We start from the raw sequence: 21035 nt of genomic DNA on the forward strand, positions 1-21035 counted from the left end.
GAAAAGAAACGCGTTTTGCTTAATTCATTCTCGGAAGGATTAAGACTTTATAATACATTACAACGATCTTATTATTTCATAATTATAAATTGGATCGCAACAAAAGTGAAAATTCCTTGACCAATATTATATCTTTATATAGTAACAAGAAAAATGGCCTGCCAGAAGAAATCACGAATTTATTTTCGATTCTAATTTTTTGGTACAAGAATTTTTCTCGAATGTCACGATGCAGCAAATAAATATTGGTCGTGAATTGGAGAAATAAACCGATCTCGCTCTCGTATGGGCGATTTCGAAATTTCATCTCTTTCGCCCTAATAGCCGGCTGACAAACATGTATCAGCGGTTAATAGGTGCGCACACGCAGCTGTTGCGAACAAATCAGCTCCGTGTAGCTGACACTGTCAAAAAGCTAACACTACGTCTTGCGATGGAAGCGACCAGCGACACAGTAACTCATCGTTTCATTACCTACTCATTCATTTATTTATTGTAACACTTTATGTATATCATAAAAAAAAATTGTTAAGCAAACTAGTTTATCTATAGCTGTTTCCGCAAAGAAAATGTCTTCGATATTTTATCACGAAATTATGCACGCCGAAAAGCGGTTAATGTTTGTTACATAATAATTTCCTTTAGTATAAAGTGTAAATTTAGAAAATTTTAGATTTTTTTCCCGATTGCAATCGCTTTCGCGTTTGTCACGCGCCGCCATTGTAACGACGAGACATTACGAGGAGGGTCGACCGCCGTTCATTCAAGATCGAAGAAAGCATGCTACGTATTTAAAAATAGAAATTGTACGAGTATTTATTGGCCATGTCTTCGGGATTCGATTTAATTTACAGAAAAAAAAAGTTATACGCACGTGCTCCGAATGATTTGTAAATTTTGCGACTTAATCGACCGTCTTCGCCGGATTACTGTTCTGCGCTACGGAATTTCCAGTCAGCTTATATCTTATAAAGTACTTTTTTTATAAGTTTCGTTTTTTGGACCTATGTTTTTTTCATTTGCTTTAATCTGCTACATTGTCTTAACGGAAGCGTGCAGGCACGTGTATTTTAATTATTTCAGAAATGAAAGATATTTTTGGTATGCTACATAAATACTTTGTAAATAGAAGTAATATGAAATTGTATTGCATATTTGTTTATATTTTGCAAATTCTGTTTATAAACGACATTTCCTTCCTAGTGTTATAAGTAATGTTAATTTCACTATTTTACTAAATAACACTGGCATATGAATAATCGTAGCCAGTACTTACAGACGTGTTGAAAGCTACAATATTCGTTTATATAATTGGTGTAACCGGAATTTAAAAATATCGCTGTCGATCCTAGTGCGGGCCATGAAGCTGAAGCTTACTGAGATTCAGTTTTACTTTTAGGCCTTAGTTGAAGTTTCAATGTACGATATAAGATAGGTGTTAAGTACAACCATCGCCTTAGCCATAGATAGCATGACATTGTCGCATAATCTGACGAACCGTTGCTTGATCTTTAATGGGAAAATAGAATCTATAGGGCCTATAAACCCTAGAAGAATATTTCAAAATTCTATGAGCGTCCCATTCCCGCTTGTGTGTTCCGTATATAGCGTAGCGTTGCTTATTTCACATGCTTATAGTAGTGTATTTTCAACTTAGAGAATACAAAGAGACCTCAGGTGGAAAATTTTCCAGTTCCGTCTGCTGATTAAAATCAGAAGAAAAAGTTTCCGGAATTACTCACAGAAACATGTTAATTGCTAGGAGCTATTTTGTATTCGTTAAAGTTGAAGTCCAAAAATCGTATATCATTTTTATTTGCAACTAGCTGACCCGGCAGACTTTGTAGTGCCTCAATCGATAAAAAAAGACCTAAACTTTTATATACAATAAACTTAAAACAAACAAACGAATCCGTCCGACGGGGGAGACATCAAAGGAAAAACAAAATTGTTATTTTTATTTAATTCCGAGCATTTTCATATTTATCTACCTTTTAAACCTTCTTTGGACTTCCACAAATAATTCAAGACCAAAATTAGCCAAATCGGTCCAGCCGTTCTCGAGTTTTAGCGAGACTAACGAACAGCAATTCATTTTTATATATATAGATTAATTTTTCTAAATGCATATTCAGGAACTGTCGATCCACGCTGTCTCCGCAAACGAACTGCTGAAGCCCAAAGATGAGCCCAACTACTCCCTGGCTGCTTCTTCTAACAACTGTTCCATCTTACATCATACAGGTCAGTACTAAATAATACAGTTTGTTTTTAAATTCATTTATCTAGCTTATTTAGCTGTATTTTATTATTTCTTTTATTATTTTATTTATTATTTGTTTAGTTTATTCTTATAGCTTTCTTTTTATTATAAGCTTATTTCTCTCTATCATATTTAGCTCTTACTTTCGAAATATATTTGATTCATTTAACCTTAAAATCAAAACTTTCATTAAATTTATTCATTTTGAAAATCTTATTATTTTATGCAGTTAATATGGCTGTTTAATTAACACCACACAGTACTCGAAGTTAAATCATTTCTAAAGGAAATAAAGACAAAATTATATTCAATTCTGTAGCTAGTTAATGGATTTCTTTTAATTCAAAAATTCATGAATGACCAAGTTTCACAAAAATATAAACTTGTCTTGATAATATTAAAACTTTAAAACAACAAAATCTACAAATATCAGTTTTATTTTTTCATGTGAACAAGATGTTTATTTGTGAACCAAAGTTTAAAATTATCATAATTTTATTTCTATGACGTTTAATGTTCAAAATAATAACACAACACCCTATATACCATATTACGTACAGGTAGATGAAATATATATGTACATATTAAAACAAAAAAAATCTTAATATTGCTATTGAAATATGACCACTCATCAATACTTTTCAACGAATCAGAAAAAGCTATAGGTATGTCCATAATAAGATACAAGTACGCAGATATCATCATTAAACTAAGCCATAAAGCCCGCAATGCTGTCAATTTTTCGGTCGCGAAACAGTGATTTCAATTGTAAGGCAGGCGTTAAAATATACCATTGTGACTTTGATCTTGTATCGGCATTAGTATTATGATCTATGAGTTCCGATAAACACTTAACACCAGATCGGCGATCAACTCACTCACCTATGCAATAGAAAAAAAAACACTTCTTTTTTGAAGAAAAAATGTATGAAAATATATTTTTTATGTTTAAAAAAAAACAAGCCTGGAAATCGGCTTAACTATGTAAAAGAAATGTTCAAGTCCAAAGCAAAATGCTTATTAATGGATCTTAAATTATTGAGGAAAAGCGCCATTAGTTTTCGTGTTTCATTTCGTTCGTTCTGAAAAGTCAGAAATCTGTTTACAAAAATAAATGTTTTTAGTTTATTCGAATACGATCTTTTTACAGCTGCTTTTGGAACTCTAGGGGAGATTGTGAGCATAATACCTTTAAAATTACCGTTTGGCCGTCTGGTGTAGTGGTAAGTGACATGATCACTACACAAGGGGTCGCGGGTTCGAATCCCGCCAAGGGAAGATGTTTGTTTAATAAATATAAAAAAATGTCTTTTCCAGGGTTATGGATGTATATTAAATATAATATGTATGTGTATAATAAAAATCTTACATTTATTTCCGTTATCTGGTAACTGTAACACAAGTTCTTTACGAGCTTAGCACGGGACCAGTTAACGTGGCGTGATTGTTAGTAAATATTTATTTATTTATTATTTATAAAATCAATAATGGCGTACGACACCGTTATATCTAACGAGTGTATTAAATTCATGTAGCCCATAGTCATTGCGAATCGTGGTGGCGTTTTACTACAAGAAAAAATAGAATACTTATAGTAGTTTATTGTTAACTAGCAGTCCGCTCCGGCTCCGCTCGGATCAACAAAAATTTCAATGATATTTGACGTTGTTTTATTTTTTAAATAAAAGAACACTTATTGCGGCGTAACTATAATAGTTATAGATATATGCTGTCGCGACACTTTTTGTAAATAATAATGTGTTCTACAAAGTCGTAGTACATTATTTTATTCTATTATCAATAGTTTTCGCAGGGCACGCGATGTGAAGAATATTTTAGGTAATTTTTTACACCTTGGATTACATTATTGAAGTTTTAGTAAGGATCTCTATTTTTTTTCAAAAAACATTATAGCCTATGTCACTCGGGAATAGTGTAGCTTCCAAACAGTGAAAGAATTTTTCAAATCGGTTCAGTAGTTTCGGAGCTCAATACAAACAAGCAAACAAATCTTTTCTCTTTATAATATTAGTATAGATTACAATCATGCGTACTATTTCTATCGTTTTACAGATATTTCAAAGAAATAATATCTGTCTGACCCCATTTAAAGCTAAAAGTATCTAATGCCAGCTTAAGTTATTGGAATGACAATTAAAAATGGTTCAAGCTTGTAGTTGGAAACTGTGGCACCGATCATAGCGCCTTTCGCTGGGTAAAATCGCTAAATTTAATGATTTGTGATATCAGTTATTGAACGAAAATAGGCTATCGTTATATTGATATAAACGCTAATCATTAATTGACTTCGGCTGAGGGTAAAATCCTATTATTGTAAGGGGTCAGAGAATATTAGATGATAATGTTCTGTTCGGATATCAATAATGAGATACGGGTTTGTGACTTGGCCATATGAGCTATTCTTGCCCCATCTCTGTCCTCCACTAGCTATCATTTGCCCATGCAAATACAAGGTCGGTTATCTATCTAGAGTCTTAGTCTGGCTGGGTTATATGGCGAAACATTTTGCTTGTACGTCACCTCATCATCGCGCCCCCTTTCCTGTTAGCGATTCCTTTCAATTCAGATCGTACGTTTCATTAACGAATGACGGATTGGTTTTAGTACGTATCCGCTATATGGCACTAAGTCGTGTAATGATTGGAAATAGGAAGGTGATCGAAGCATCCATTCCGCTGAGAATGAAAACGAAATAAAAATACATCAAGATAGAAGAAGTAAAAATATTAATAAATACCTGAAAATAAATGAAAATTGGGACGTTAATAAATATAAAATCTAGATTACTACATTATAAGTACACTGTTAATGTAACATACAATTAGTTCACAGATATTCAGATTAATCAAAGTTAAATTATTAGATAATCTTTATTTTTATACTCGAAAAAAATAATCCGAAGCTTCCGTTCCCCTAACTGCTTTAGGCAATGAGTGCCGAATCTTAAAAGAGAAAGGTGGATATTTAGTTACAATCGGGGCGAAGTGGGGTTAAACGCTCGCGTCTATTACATCATTATTTTCTAAGTCGATAAATTGAAATATCAAATAATGAATTCCGTTTTAAACAAACTTAACGTTTTTGTACTGGATACTGTTTGTTCTGCATTGTTTCTAGAGGCCCGGTATCGATTTGTCAATCATTAAAATTACAAGTGTCGAGTTGCTGTCGTTGCACGGTACAAAGCCGTTATTGTGAGCCAAGATTTTATTTCATGTCGCCGTCTATCGGTTATACTTCTCAAGACTCATGTGCTGACTGCTTGACGCTGGCGCAAACTTAGAACGATTTACGAGCGAACACGCATTGTTCATTCAAAACGGCTGCAAGTTGATTGGCGATATTAAAAGTGTCAAGCGGACGGCTGCCGGAAATTCATTGATAGATTTAATCGCTTTAAACTGAAATAACCACAGTACTGTAGTATTTGATTCAAGGAGTAAATTGCTAAGTCATTAATGCCGTCCGGTCGACTCGGTTCCCGCACTAAAAACTGGTGCTATTTCAGGGTTTATTCACGGGGATCCTTGGTTTTAAAATAAAGGCTGATTTTGCGTCATTGTTCGAGTGAGCTGTGGATACGTGGACATTTCAATTTCTAAAATATCCGATCAAGGTCGTATTAAACTAAGGATTTGTAAAGTCCTGCCGTCTTTAAAAGTGCTCATCGTTCTTGTAAAGTTTTAGGAAGGTATTCACAAGAGCTCGTGTTTAATAGCCCTTAACAATATTAATAACACGGATGATGATTGCTTAGAAGCCGATCGTTTATCTACAAGAGAAAGCGTATAAAAAATAATTTCATTTCTGATTAAACATTATTCATCGAATGTAAGGCTTACTGTACTGGAAATACATGTGAACATATAAAATTAAAATTTACGATTTTAAAGGGAAAAATAATACATTATTTGTATTAAAAAAACAAATTTTTTAAGGCTAATGCCTAATTAAGGAATTGGTAAATCATGTAAACTGACATTTACAGACTTCGTATTTATTTATGAAAAAAATACTCTCACCCCTGAATTTATAAGGATCCTTAGGCCGATGATCGTTTGTAAAAATTCTTAATGTAAAAAAGGAAGAATTATATTAGTTTTCCAAAGCCTGTTTTCCATTGATGCACACTAAAAATATTCACGAATAATCGCCCTAGACGTGTCATTTCGGATTCTCGCGATCCACTTTCGGTGCTTTTAGGCGATTGCGTTCAACATGCCAGTTAACTTTAGACACAACCCACTGAGCTTTTCCTTGAATCTCCTCAACGAGTCGCGGTTCCGACCCCGTGGTAGTAGATTCAGCAAAGCACTGCTATTTGAGCAAGTCGTTTTAGAATGAGTCTCGTGAGCTCGCCAATCAGCCATGCAGAGACCAGAATAGCCCATCGAGGCTACGAGGTAAACAAAAAATAATAATAAACAGGTAATGTGTACTAAAATGAAACCCTTGGAACTTGTTAATTTGTATAGTTATTAAATGGACGAACTGTGAGCTCATGCTGTCTGACACTACCGTCATAGCTATATCCACATACTATAACACTAATGTATTCCGTTTCAAAGAATAGAACAGACTTTTTCACATCTCAATGTAAGCGGTGACGTCCAAATTGCGATATGACTAATAAGGTAGTCCACGAATTGCGCATACACAAATTAATGTACCTACAAAAGAAAGTCGGTTGAATTTCAACCACATACGATACCAGTAATACAATATTATTTCAGATCGCAAGTGTTCAAGTACTTATTGGCTATTGTTAAGTTATATAACGACACGTCATCCACGTCCACTGATAGTTAAGCCATAGAAATCAGTCTAAGTAACTATAAATGTTTACATTTCGATCGGTGGACTGTGTGAGAGATCACGGGAAAGCTACTTAATTGAAACGATTGATCGAATCTCATCTTTATCTGGTGCTATATGCGGTTCAAATTAATTTTATTTTAAAATTCGTATATAGTACTGTTGTAGTAGTGTTTGTTCATTTTATAGTTTGAGTGGTTATAGGACTTTAAGTCAATTTCTCTCCAGTTTTGGGATTGTTAAATACGTCCGCATCTTTCGCGTGGGTTTGCAGTAACAAATCGGAAGCACGTTGGTAACCAGCGTCTACTCCTCTAAGATATCAAAAGTTATTTCCTTTTTTTTGCCTACCTAAGCTGATAGCCTTGAGAGGCTATTTCAGCGTAACCTTAACTAGTAGGTGAGCTCGCGGGGCTCAAACCTGACGACGTTGCTAACACGAACCCTAGCAAGAGCCGTGCTTCGCAGAATCTACCACGGATCGGAAACGCGACCCACTGAGAAGATCCGGCGAGAAACTCAGTGGGCTGTGTCTGAGGGTTAATTTACTCGACGAGCCCTTCGTTGCAAGCGACGGGTTCGACGAGAACGGTGACCGATGCTTGAGGTACCTAAAAGCACCGTTAGTGGATCGGGAGGATCCGAAATGACAGTTATTTGCAACAAAACCGTTATATAATTGTGCGATTCAACTAATCTGACCTGCGACTGGAACTCCACTAGCAATCCCGAGGAACTCAACACGATATTGATCGTAAACCGTACCGTATCGAATGCGGTACAAATATTAGCATGCTGTAATTTTAATGTCGCGCCTTTAGCACAGTTTACACCTAAATCGATTTGACATCGAAAGAAATCGATTAACACGTTGCTGATAATTCATTTACGATAACATATCAATGCGATATTTATTGCATTTCAACGGTACAAAATGCGACGTTAAATTTCGAATCGTCCTATTTAATGCGTCGAGTAAATGTCAATGATATTCCGATTCGCCGTACGATATCGGAGTGATCTATAGCCTACACTAAATTCTATCTAGGTTAGGAAGATACACTGTTAAGGGCCGTTGGCCTGTTGATATACCTAAGGACAACGTAGAATGGATTATCAATAAACCTATAAATGGGAAACGGAAAAATATATCCATTTTTTTGATTCTCATTTAGTCTATTGCTTAGAAAAAATCTCGATTGTATTCTATTAAAAACAAATGCTGAGACCAATATTGTTGGTGACCTTGACTTCTGAATCACCCTTCATTCTTTTTATCGTTCAATATACATGTATTAAAAAAAACTCCACCAATCACCAAATACTATTCGGATGTTTTATTTGAGTATCAATTTAAGCTTGTTCCACACTTAAACTTTTGAATTACATTTCATGATTCTTTCCGGATTTAATTGAACAAGATTCCGTTTTAAATAATAAGTTTTACGTTAATTAGAAAGCCCTTTTTTGTTCAACTGACTTACTAAGAGGATCAGGCTAGATTAATTTCTAGATTACCTAGATTCTAGATTTATTAAAGTTGAAGAGCAGTGTGGATAGATCACTATATACTGGGCTTATCTCTGAAACAACGTGGTATCTCGCGGGCGCGTACAGACCCCTGACGTCAGTTGTGGGTCACGTCCCCTTAACCTCGCTCTTATTGCAAGCCGTCCATAATAAATTCATAAAGTGATTCGATTATAATTAAAGAAAAAAAACACACACGATTTTTAATATAAGATAAATTTACTTGTAATTGCTTTTACGTTCGTCTAATGAACGACATGTTTTGTAAAATTGATTTTGTAAAATCTCAATCTGTCCATTCCACTTCGTTCTGTGTCACTCAATCTGATTGAATATATTGCACAACTTAAATGACGTTCTCACAACTAGAACGGCTGAGTAATACTCGTATTTTTGTAAGCCTCATTAATCATGAAATAAAACCTACAGATTTACATGTAGCGCGTATGTAAGATTGGTCACAAGCTTACAATACTAAGGACCTCACAATGCGCACACGCAACTTACCTAGAACGTCACGTTATTAAACTTTATTGTTCAAGAGAACAATTACCTTTTGTATAGGGTATGTATCGACGCCATTATCAGTAGACGCGTTAGGTAACGGAGGCTCAGGTTCGATTTAGCGCGACTTGCCGGAGGACTATTACAACATTTTTATACGTCATTGTTCGGTTCACATGCGAATGAGTTTTCCGTAAAACGATGAATTTCTTCGGAGCTCAGATGTTATTTATTAACTGTTGAACAATTTTACTATTTCACGATTGTCTGTCTATTTCTCATTTCGTACTCTCCCTTGGTGCTATCGTTATCAAAGCGCTGTCTCTTTTTAGAATAATCTAGAAACTTTTTGTAGTATCAGGTGTACCTCAGATAGAATGATATCTACCATATTAAATCTACTAGTGACATTAAGCTGTAGAACTGGTGGTAAAAATATCGTTTCTGAAGCCGAAACCGTTATAAATCGCTGGACAAAATAAAACAATAATATTTTAAATGAAATTTGATGTATTCTTTTACATAGGTAAACAAAAAAAAACATAAAAAATAAATTTCACTGGTGAAGGACCTCTTGTGAGTCCGCACGAGTAGGTACCACCACCCCGCCTCTTTCTGCCGTGAAGTAGTAATGCGTTTCGGTTTGAAGGGTGGGGTAGCCGTTGTAACTATACTGAGACTTTATAAGTTATATCTCAAGGTGGGTAGCGTATTTACGTTGTAGATGTCTATGAGCTCCAGTAACCACTTAACACCAGGTGGGGCTGTGAGCTCGTCCACACATCTAAGCATTAAAAAAAATCCAATGCGCCTCATTAAAATATATATATATTAATCAATTTTTATGTTCTAATTTGTTTCAAATATGACAAAACGTATTATTGTAGTGTCCGGAACAGTAGTGAGGATCGTGAATGCGGAATCTTTAAAAATATCAATTTATAAAAGAGAAGCGATCTCTCAGCATAGTATGATAATGAAATATATCTAAACCAACAGTCAAACCCTTCACACAGAGGAACCTACACACGAATGTTATAATACCAAGCTCTCGTCTCGTGTAAAATGAAGGGTTGAGCTTGGTTTGAAATGAAGCTACTGTTGGTAAGTTAAGGGAATATCTTCGAGAGGGTTTAGTATTCGTATTAATTAGTGAAAAGTCAGACATAATAGTTTCTCCTGTCTAAATTTTCTTACAGATTTTCAATTACTGTTATTGTACTTACGCGATTTCTTATTTGTGTTATCAAGCTCTCATAGCTTTTCGGAAACACCGAAATGATGGAAACGATTCCAATGATCGAAATGCCATGAAATTGCGTACACAGTCCCAGTTTTGTTTTTTGTTTTTATTGCTTAGTTGGATGGATGAGCTCACAGCCCATCCGGTGTTAAGTGGTTACTGGAACCCATAGACATCTACAAATTAAATGCGCCACCCCCTTGAGTTAATATAAGCTCTAAGGTCTCAAGTATAGTTACAACGGCTGCCCCATCCTTCAAACCGAAACGTATTACTGCTTCACGGCGGAAATAGACATGGTGGTGGTACCTACCCGTGCGGACTCACAAGAGGTCCTACTACCAGTTAGATGGTATGTTAAAATGTTGTAATGTATTGTAATAAAAGCATTATTAAAACCTGTCCAAATTGTTTAGAGCTACATTAACTTATTTATTTATTCATATCTTCGATATTATCCCAACTCTTATCGAGAGCATGTGGTAGGAAAGAGTTCGGATTGATGCAACCATCTTCATTTATTTGTATTAAAGGTGAAATACTTGTTATTTTTATGTAGTCCAATACCAGCATGTCCCATTTAGGCTCCGGTAATACCTTAATACATTTGCTTTTTATTAAGGAATGTACACGCCCCGCATGAGGTCTAAATATCAATATTATAACGTCAGGGCCGTGGTACCTACAGGCGTCAGCTTACAATACGCCTTACTACGAGTTATTACGCAGGTCATATCTTTTGCAGATTTGATTTTTACAATACAATGCTATTCGTTGTGGAATTCGTCTGTGAATAATGTTAGACTAGGTTAGACCTCGGGTGTAAGAGTGCAGGGGAGTCGTTTAGTGGGTGGGCCCTAAAATCCTTGGGCCCGCGGTCTGCTCTCAACACCTGCAGATCGTTGAGTCTCACATACCCCGCATGCCCCCTAGGCGCGGGGACCTCATAGGAGATTCGGCCCCCAGCCCGGAAAAAAAAAAGGTTAGACCTTAGGTTAGTTAGTTAGGACCCGGTTAGACTAGTAAACAGGTGTCGGTGGTTAAGTGCTTAGGGTGACTTAACGAACGAGGTAAATTAATATTTCTAATTCACTTGAAACTAATAAGGTTTACTTTTTAAGGGTTTCGCTTGTTTATTTAATCTGTTTCTTTAAAGACCCTCCGTCGTCCTTGACCGTTAAAATTTTAAAGCATAGGTAATTTTATTGTTTCAAGAGCTCCCTTAGATCGACGTTGTATTTTTAAACGTCAATAAGTGTTCGTTGTACATTAATCCCTACTACTCGATGGAACTTTCCAATATGCCCTTGAACACAATATTACTCTTATAGTTCATTCTATTATTAATTCGCTATAAGTTATTTTCGAATTAGACGTTCTTCGAATCTATATTTATGAAGTAGATAAAAATATAATATATATCACCGTAATATGATTGTTTGATAAGAACGAAAACAAAAAACAGTTGGATTGTTAGTAAATAGTTATTTGTTAAGGAAATTTATTAATATATTCCTTTTAATACTATATAAACTATTATATGTATGTATGTACAAACATATGTATGTGTGTATGTATATACTTTTTGTAATTTAATATAAATTTCATTGCACCTACCACTATCCACTCTGCACTACCTTTGGTTGACTGGTAGAGAATGCCTTAGGCATTAAGTCCGCCAATGTAAATTTTACATGAAGTGTAATAAATAAAAATAAATAAATAATAAAATATGTATATATATGACAAAAAATGTACTGAGAGGTAAAGTGACAGCTGGTGCTCATCGCCCAAAAGGATAGAACGATCGGTATAGTCACTTTGCCAAGTTCATAACTCACATGCAAGTAAAAAAAAACGACTTTCAAGTTAAATTTGATGATATTTTTGTCTACCCATGCTGATAGCCTTGAGAGGCTATTTCAGCGTAACCTTAACTAGTAGGTGAGCTCACGGGGCTCAAACCTGACGACCTTGCTAACACGAACCCTGGCAAGAGCTGTGCTTCGCAGAATCTACCACCGGATCGGAAACGCGACCCACTGAGAAGATCCGGCGAGAAACTAAGTGGGCTAAACAAGATGTTTTGGTGGACAAACGAACTTCGATATCAGTATTCTGACTATATTTGCCGCCCAGCTCTCAGCTGTCGAGTACAATGCAGTATAGACATGTGATAGAACTCAACTTCAACGTAATGGGTGGTGTTCACGCTGTGATGTCTATGTGCTTCTGCAAGCCATAAAACGCCACCAAGTACGTGAGCTCCTCTGCCTATTCGAAGCATCATAATATAAATTAAAAATAATAACAACAAAGAACTCCCTTTCTCAACGTTATGTAACGAACATCGAACAATTTGTTTTAAAATACATTGTTAAGACCGTTTTTTATTAGCAGCCTTTGCTAATAATAGGCGTAATTTCAAATTTGTCTTGAAAAACGTTCTTAATCTGATGCACGTGATAAAATGATATTAGAGTTACATTTTAAGTGCTATGTTTACATGAATTTACAATCCTTCAATTATATTATCAACACATAAAATACATAGAAAACAATTTGTTGCATTCAAACGTAATAATGTGCTAACATAATTTACGGTCAATCAGATTGTTACTTGTCAAATTAGTGCTATCCGTTTACAAAACATTTCCACTATTATTTATAAACAAATCTCGATTCTCTTTTTTTTTTGTGAAATTTCAAACATCTCGGCCCGAGATTAACGATTGTTTACACAACGTTATGAGGTTCGTTTTCTTTTTCGTTTGTAACCAGGTGCTGGTGGAATGGCCTCAAGGTGTTCCAATTCCATGGATACACTGTGCTAATTGAGTGTAAATATCATATTTCTTTGCTTGGGGCAAATCCTTAGGGATTAAGGGATCCGGATACTCGGTGCGCTTTAGTAAATAATAGGTATGCATGATTGAGTGGGATTATTGATATAACATGAACTATTAGATAATACGTTTACAAATATCTCATATAATATATATTTTACGATGGGTTCTTTTTATAGAATCTGACATTTTTAATGTAGTCGAAGTATATTTATAATGGCAATTTTTTTTAACTACAATTCGTATTTTTTAGAAGTCCCTCTTTTGCAACATTATCTTTAAACGCACATTAACAATTAGCATTGTCGAAATACTGTCTCGTTCTTTTCTGTTCAGGTATAAATTTATACTAATATATAAATCTACAGTCGTTTTACGGATGTTCCGCTATAACTACTGAACCGTGCATCCGATTGACTTGAAACTTTGTATCCTTGTAACTTGAAATATTGTAGAAAATACATGGATTTAATGGATAGGCTAATATTTATATGAGTGTTGGACTCCCTACATCAGTTGCGGGGACGTTAATGATGAGAATCTTTGTGGTGTTGAGAAATAATAATGTTAATTTTAAATGCCCAGCGATGCGGAAGGGTACAGTTAGTAGTAAATAAAAATGGAATACAACATAAATTATATATATATATTACACCGCTTAGTTCGACATTATTTAACATTTCAGCAATTGTTTAATGGCACCACAAAAGACGTAAGTCGATCACGAATTATTCGTGAACGCATTATTCAATCGCACGGGTAATTCGCACAGTTCCCGAACTAACGTTTCACAATTGTTATTTGTTATTAATTTCGCGAACGATACGCCGGCTTTTAATGTTTTATAAATACGACGCATTGTTCTATAAGCGACACAATACCTCGCGCCGTTTGCCTCGCTCGGCTCAAATCCGATATCCTACCACATAGTCGGACGGCAATGGCGACTGTCTGACGCATTCTCACGAACAACCATTATGAAAATGTATTCTTACAGTTTCACACAAATTCACTAGTTTATTTTGGTCATATATTAAGATCGCCGTTTGTTGGATTTTAAGCTAATTCGAAGACATCTTGTGTGTGCGAAAGTTTATTTTGGTCTCTTGTTTATCTTCATGTCTTGTTTCTGAACGAATTAGCAAATAACAATTATAAACATGCAAACGTGCAATTCAAAGAATTCCATACGCTTTTCATTTTAAGCGTACAATATTGACGTTTGTTCAGTAGTTTGAAATGGCCAAACCCTTTCTTTCATCCATAAACGGGTACATGATTATGTCATCAATAATTACATCGATTTCGGACGTACTCGCTGCCGTAGACTCATTAACTAGAATACTTACCTACAAAGAGTACATATAACGCTTGTTTAGTTACCTATAAAGCTAAGCGACTAATTCTGAGAAAACTGTTTCGGGAGGCACGTACGCGTGAGATTGGCTAAATCTCATGTGTTAAATTTTACAACACAATAACAATAATATGTGTTGAATTCGGTCGATGTGTATTGGAAGATGCCATTCTCATGATGAGTGTAATGTATTTCGTCCTTGTAACTACTTTGTTGCATTATTATGGAAATATTATCAGAAGTAGTTTACGTACCTACTCGCTTATAGAGTGACTTATGGAATTGCGTTCGTGAAAAAATTGAATTTAGTATATTCTGTGTCGAAACTTAAAAGACTGTAGTGTTTTTTGTTTAAGTTTTTCAGACACTTTGTAGATGAGGTGTTGCTTTGCTGATTATAATTATTGATATTCGGCTATTTTTTGTTAATAATAAACAGTGAGTTTGTTTTGAGTTTTACTTTACAAAACCTCGAAACGATTAAGCCAGCGTTTTTATATTGGTGTGAGTATTATAAATTTTACACAATCAAATTTTGAAGTAATCGTGCCCTAAAGGATAAAAAGCCCGTTGTATTTGTAATTAATGATGCGACTATGCCAGTCCTACCGTCAGATACCGATTTTTCCGACCTACTTAATTAAGAACATGTTCTCGAATGATTTTCACGAGTCAAACCTACCAAAATTATAATTTGCGTAATTTCTGACACGCAGGGGTAGGTACCACCGCCTGTTCTATTTCAATTTGGAAGTAGTAATTCATTCCAGTTCGAACAGTGGGGCAGCTATTCTACTGAAGAGCTGAGATTTAGGACTCATGTCTTTATATGAGTGGCGGCATTTACATTGTCCATATCTATAAGTTCCGATAATCATTTAACACCAGGTGGGAGGTGAGCATTTTAGGTTCTTGAATACCTACCCGACGTATTCAAGATCTGAATTATGTTTACTTTGCACCTTCCTGTTGTAATTGCTTAAGTTCCTTATGAAATTTTCTTATTACTTTATGACTATAGGCTTTAATTTTACAAATATATAAACATTAGCAATCGACTACTGGCGTAATTGATGGTATTTGTTTTTCACGATTCATGACCTGGTAACTAAGACCTTTAAGTCAAGTCTTATTTTAATTTTTATGAAAAATAATAATAGGGAGTGAAATGAAATCAAATGAAGATGATTAATTTGACAAATTAGTCAAGTGCGATGAAATTAAATAAATTGAGATGAGATGATATGGGATGAAATCTAATCTCAGTAAAATGGTGGTCATTTACTGAGATTTTTTTAAGTGGACTTTTTGGACGATTCCGTGATGCTACGTCCAACGGCTTTGTTTAATTTTCCCACATTTGTGCACTTTCACAGATATTAAGCAGTTAATAAACCACCATCATTATATATTTAAACCTGAAGAAACACTAAATAGACCTAACAAAACAAATCACATAACTTCACTTCTCACGTTTCCGCAAAAAAGTCTAGGGTATTTGTTAATAATAGCTTTGTTATATACCCACCTTTATTGTTATATACAAGCGTATAATAATAATATGATAATTGTATAATAAAGTAAGGGAATAGTTCTCAAAATATAAAATCTTAGGTTCGGTGTTTCGCGACGCCTGACCTTTATAAGGTGACGATCATTTGTGATATTTTATTACGTTCATGGTGGGCATTTATCAAGAAAATATTTCATTTCTGACCTAATACGTGTATTTTGTTTACATTTGCTGTTTATAATTAATGAAAGCCATTTCATATTACATTATGATTTTACAAAATGCCATCTAAACTCAATTAGTTAGAGATGAAATTTGGATACCTACAAATCGGAATTTAATGGTTCACATTTCTAATTATGATTCCATAATAACGAATTGTGGATATATATACGATAATTGATATGGTAACATTACTTAAAATAATTTATATAGGTCGTATCCACAATTTTCTCGATCTTTTAGGTAAAAAAACTACGCAATAATATGTACCTAAATAAGCGATTTTTTGCTAACCTGCTAGTAGCCACAAAGGGTTATATTAGCTTCACCTGTGGTGTAGGTGACCTCACACAGCTCAGCCCGGGATACTGTACGTAACATTTGCCCTAATAAGAGCAGTGTTTCGCTGAATCTACCACCGGATCGGAAACGCGACCCACTGAGAAGATCCGGCGAGAAACTCAGTGGGTTTGTAACTGTGGCTTAAGTCGCACGTCGAACCCTGGTCTAAAGCAGTAATATCACGTGAACGAAACGCCAAAAGTTCTCAGAAGTCGTTGAACCCTCTTATTTTTGTACTTCTGTTACATTAAGTGCAATGCAAAAACATTTACAAAAAAAAGTAATTTCCTAGCGTCGTCACTTAGCGTAAAAACGATTGTATTCGTTCTGTAGTAGAAAAATTAACAGTGGTACCTTGAATTGTCAAAATTGAACTTTACTTTCTTCCTTAACGTTTACGCCTCTAACACACCGTACATTAATCCAATAATTTAACTATCAAAATAATTCTCTTCACTAGTTACTTCACCGTACGATAATCGTATATGCATGGATACCAACACCAATGAGAACCACAACGCTCAGAATTCAAAAGGGGACGAAGACCTGTCTCGAGTTTATCAGACATTGTCCTTACCGACGCTGCCATCTAGGGAGGAAACTAGTCCAAATAACAGGTACGTTTATCGTTTTTATGTAATAAGTATTCCGAAGTTCTAATATTGACAAGAAAATACGTAGGTAATATTACGAATAGGAAAGGAAAATGATAGAGATGATTTTGGGATAGCAAATACCCTTTTTATAATAAAAGTCAGATCTTTTTTCGTTTCTTTTGGCCGAGTTTAAAGTTGACAATCAATTTAAAATCTATAATTATACAGCTCTGTAACTGTTGCTAAGCTATATCACATTTACTGTAAGATCAATTGGAAAGCAATTTACAAATAAAAATATATACGCCATTTGAATCTGCGGGCATTTTTACATTTGAAATAAACTGGGTTGCCTATAACTCACGAATTTCCTATTATTCTTTTTGAGTTTAACTAAACTAAACGAAGTTCAAAAAGAGGTACTCCGATTTTTTATATGAACGTTAAATGTTTTGTATTTAATCCTTTTTCATATTATCCACTCTAGCGAGGACTCGAAATCTAAAATAAAAACAATGACGCCGTCGAGCCCCGGGAACAGCGAAATTAAGGCACAGACAACTTCGTCGAATTCGCAGGCTCTGACCAAACCCCCGTATTCGTACGTCGCTCTCATTACGATGGCCATACAAAACAGTCAAACGAAACGGGCCACGCTGAGTGAAATTTACGCCTATATCACGAAGGAATTCCCTTTCTTCGAGAAAAACAAAAAAGGCTGGCAGAACTCGATCAGACACAATCTCAGTCTCAACGAATGCTTCATAAAGGTGCCGAGGGAGGGAGGCGGTGAGCGAAAAGGAAATTATTGGACTCTTGGTAAGATTTATGATATGAATTTACGTTGCTCGATTTTTGTGGAGTTTGTGTTATTTTTTTTGATTGTTTTCGCCCATATTATTATTATGTAAATTAAATTATTTTATGTACCAACCGATCTAATTTTTGCCATTTTTTTGCACTGCGAATGTCTGGCTAGGCGTATTGTTCATTTATTTATTTAAGCGAGTTTTATTTGCTAGCGTTAATTCGGGCATGTTTTAGATCTTGAATAAAGTGTTCTTTTAGATCCACAATGCGGGGAAATGTTCGAGAATGGTAATTTCCGACGGCGGCGGCGTATGAAGAGACCGTTCAGGGCTAATCCCTACTCGAAAGCGCTTTTCGGTGACGGGTACCACGTGTCGCACGTGGCTCAACACGTCCCACCGCACATGCAACCGCTCCCATTGGGCCCCAGAAACTACTTCGGGTCTGGTTCGCCGTATCATCCACCTTCCTATCCCAGATATGACGCGTGAGTATCCAGAAATAGTCATTGCTTACTTTCAATGCATTAACTAGTTTTATTTGTAAGAAAACAACAGTACCTACCCCGAAATATTTGCTCAACTTTCGCAAGCCATGTAATGCCAAAATTGTTAATTAAAAAGAGCACACTAATTGTTACTCAAACGAGATAATTCGGTCAATGCCTTGTAATTAGCGATAACGTATTAAATGATACATGCATTACACAAATACGTACACTGATATTGAAACTCAGATATGTTTTTGGACATTACGACTGTTATTTTTACAATCCGTAATGCGGCAGTTAGTTCTTGACAGTTCTAACCCGACTGGCGAGCCAGTAATGTCGTGACATTACATGCAGACATACGATTAGGTTTTAATTACAATAAATCCCATAAACACAACCCGCTGAGTTTCTCGTCGGGTCTTTTCAGTGGGTCGCGGTTCCAATTCGGTCGTAGATTCTGCGAAGCACAGCTTTTACTAGGGCTAGTGTTAGCAAATTCTCTCGGGCTTAGGCCGTGAGCTCACTGGAATAGGAATAGGAATCACGTAGCTGGAATAGCCTCTTAGGTTACCAGCGAATAGGTAGGAGCAAAATAACAATAAATATTTATGTTTCTGGTCATCATTTTTACAAACATATTTTAATGATTAACTTTCTTTTTTATCATCTTTTATTCTAATTTTTGCCTTTTTATGTTGTTCATAAACGAAGAGCTAATTGATTTCAGAGTTTGTGGTGACCGCTGTATAATAATTCTTTTTAATCTATCCATGCGCTCATACTACGAACATAAGTTGAGTTAATGTCAAACGATACTTGTAATTTTTTGTGTCACCAACACCTCTTGACTACAGATGCCCATTTTACTCATTTAGTTACCAACAAAGGTTGTCAACAATTATCGTAAATCTTACGAAGTACGCAATATTACTTAGAACTATATATTATCACGTATATAATATGCGGAGAAATGAAGTTTTAAATTCACTCAAGTATAAATCGACACGGCTTACAATAAAATATGGCAACTATAGGAATAGGATAATGCATGGTAACCATCCGTAAAGTTATGTAATTTTTTTAATACAAACATATCGTCTTACTCATAAAATGTAGATTAGCTCAATCTTTCAATATTTTTATTTATTTTTTTGAAATTTAGTTTAATTTTAAATAAACAAAAGCCGCAGCCAATTGCATAAAAATGCTGTATTTCGACATATTTTTTACTGAATAGTTTTAGTGGAGACGGCAAAGAACAATCGTAAAAAAAGAATCCTTAAATTAATATTTTAATCTGGTTCCAACCAGTTCCTTATTTCTCCAAGAATAGCTATACATTGTACTATATAGTATAATTTCAGCCGTGTGAATCCGCCCGGGTAGGTATCCCCACTTCGCCTGTTTCTGCCGTGAAGCAGTTATGCATTTCAGTTTGAAAGCCGGGGCAGGCTTTGTACGATAAAAACTGAGAACTCATGTCTCAAGGTGGGTGGCGACACTTACTTTGTATATATTTATGAGCCCCGGTAAGCACTTCACAAAAGGTGAACCGTGGGTTTGTCCTAGTTAGATTATGCAATAAATAAATAAAAATCACTGTTCTTGGAATGGTTTGAAATAAATAAAATCAATAGAGATAGAGTCTCTCGTCTTTGCTAGAATTAAACTTTTTTTTTTTTAATTCATATCAGCGCTGATTTCCGCGCGACTTTTATAAGTTTAATTGAACGTCAGGTGTAATCAACATGTCGTAAGGTTACGCTCGGAGGTGACGGTCGTAGATAATAACATTACCTGACAAGTAAACAATATCTTATTAGCGGTGTCGTCTTTAATTATCATCATAATACTTATAATATTTTTAATAATAAATATTAAGGAGTTAATTTTATAATATATATTAATCTACTCTAGGAAGCTTAGGCCGGTGCATCGAATTTAGTTTTAAGATAAGAAGTGATGAGTTTTTTATCGGAAATAATATTTCATATCACCGCCAATGTATAGGTACTAGTGTTTTATCAAGTTTGTAAGTTCGATGTTCTAATCTATGTCATCTGTCTTTGAGTTTCTCTTACTTTTTTAAGTATTTTATAAATTTGTATATTATAAATAGTAGATTTTACAATACTTGATACAATACTACATAATAATACTGTAACATAGATATTTTTAAATCAATTCTTTTAAAATAAATTATCGATTCTTTAAAAAGGACAAAAAATATATTGAATACGTATGTATATACGCACCACAGTCCCGAAAATGAATACATTTCAGTAAATTTTAATTATTGTTTCTTAATAAACATAAAACTAGTACCGTAAAAAAGGAAGAAATGAATGATCATGTATTTTATTATTGTTAAAGACTAAGTAACCGGCTCACGATTGGCCGACAGGTGTGGTGGGCGTGGTTTCTGCATTTTATCTCCGGCTATACACCGCTAAATGTTTGTCCTACAAAGTCTTTGAGGC

At 35.0% G+C, this 21035-nt stretch overlaps 1 protein-coding gene across 2 annotated transcripts in view; it reads left to right on the plus strand.

Moving 5' to 3' along the window:
* The window catches only part of LOC101740018 (forkhead box protein L2), a 49962-nt gene that overhangs the window by 19260 nt on the left and 9667 nt on the right, over positions 1–21035 (plus strand). For both annotated transcript variants that reach the window (XM_012693503.4, XM_004929893.5), the window contains exons 3-6: positions 2136–2244; positions 17117–17273; positions 17740–18071; positions 18321–18549. In XM_012693503.4, coding sequence (XP_012548957.2) covers positions 2136–2244; positions 17117–17273; positions 17740–18071; positions 18321–18549 — 827 coding nt within the window. The remainder of the gene's footprint in view (positions 1–2135; positions 2245–17116; positions 17274–17739; positions 18072–18320; positions 18550–21035) is intronic.

The sequence above is a fragment of the Bombyx mori genome, chromosome 1 (assembly GCF_030269925.1).
Source record: "Bombyx mori chromosome 1, ASM3026992v2".
NCBI lineage: Eukaryota > Metazoa > Arthropoda > Insecta > Lepidoptera > Bombycidae > Bombyx > Bombyx mori.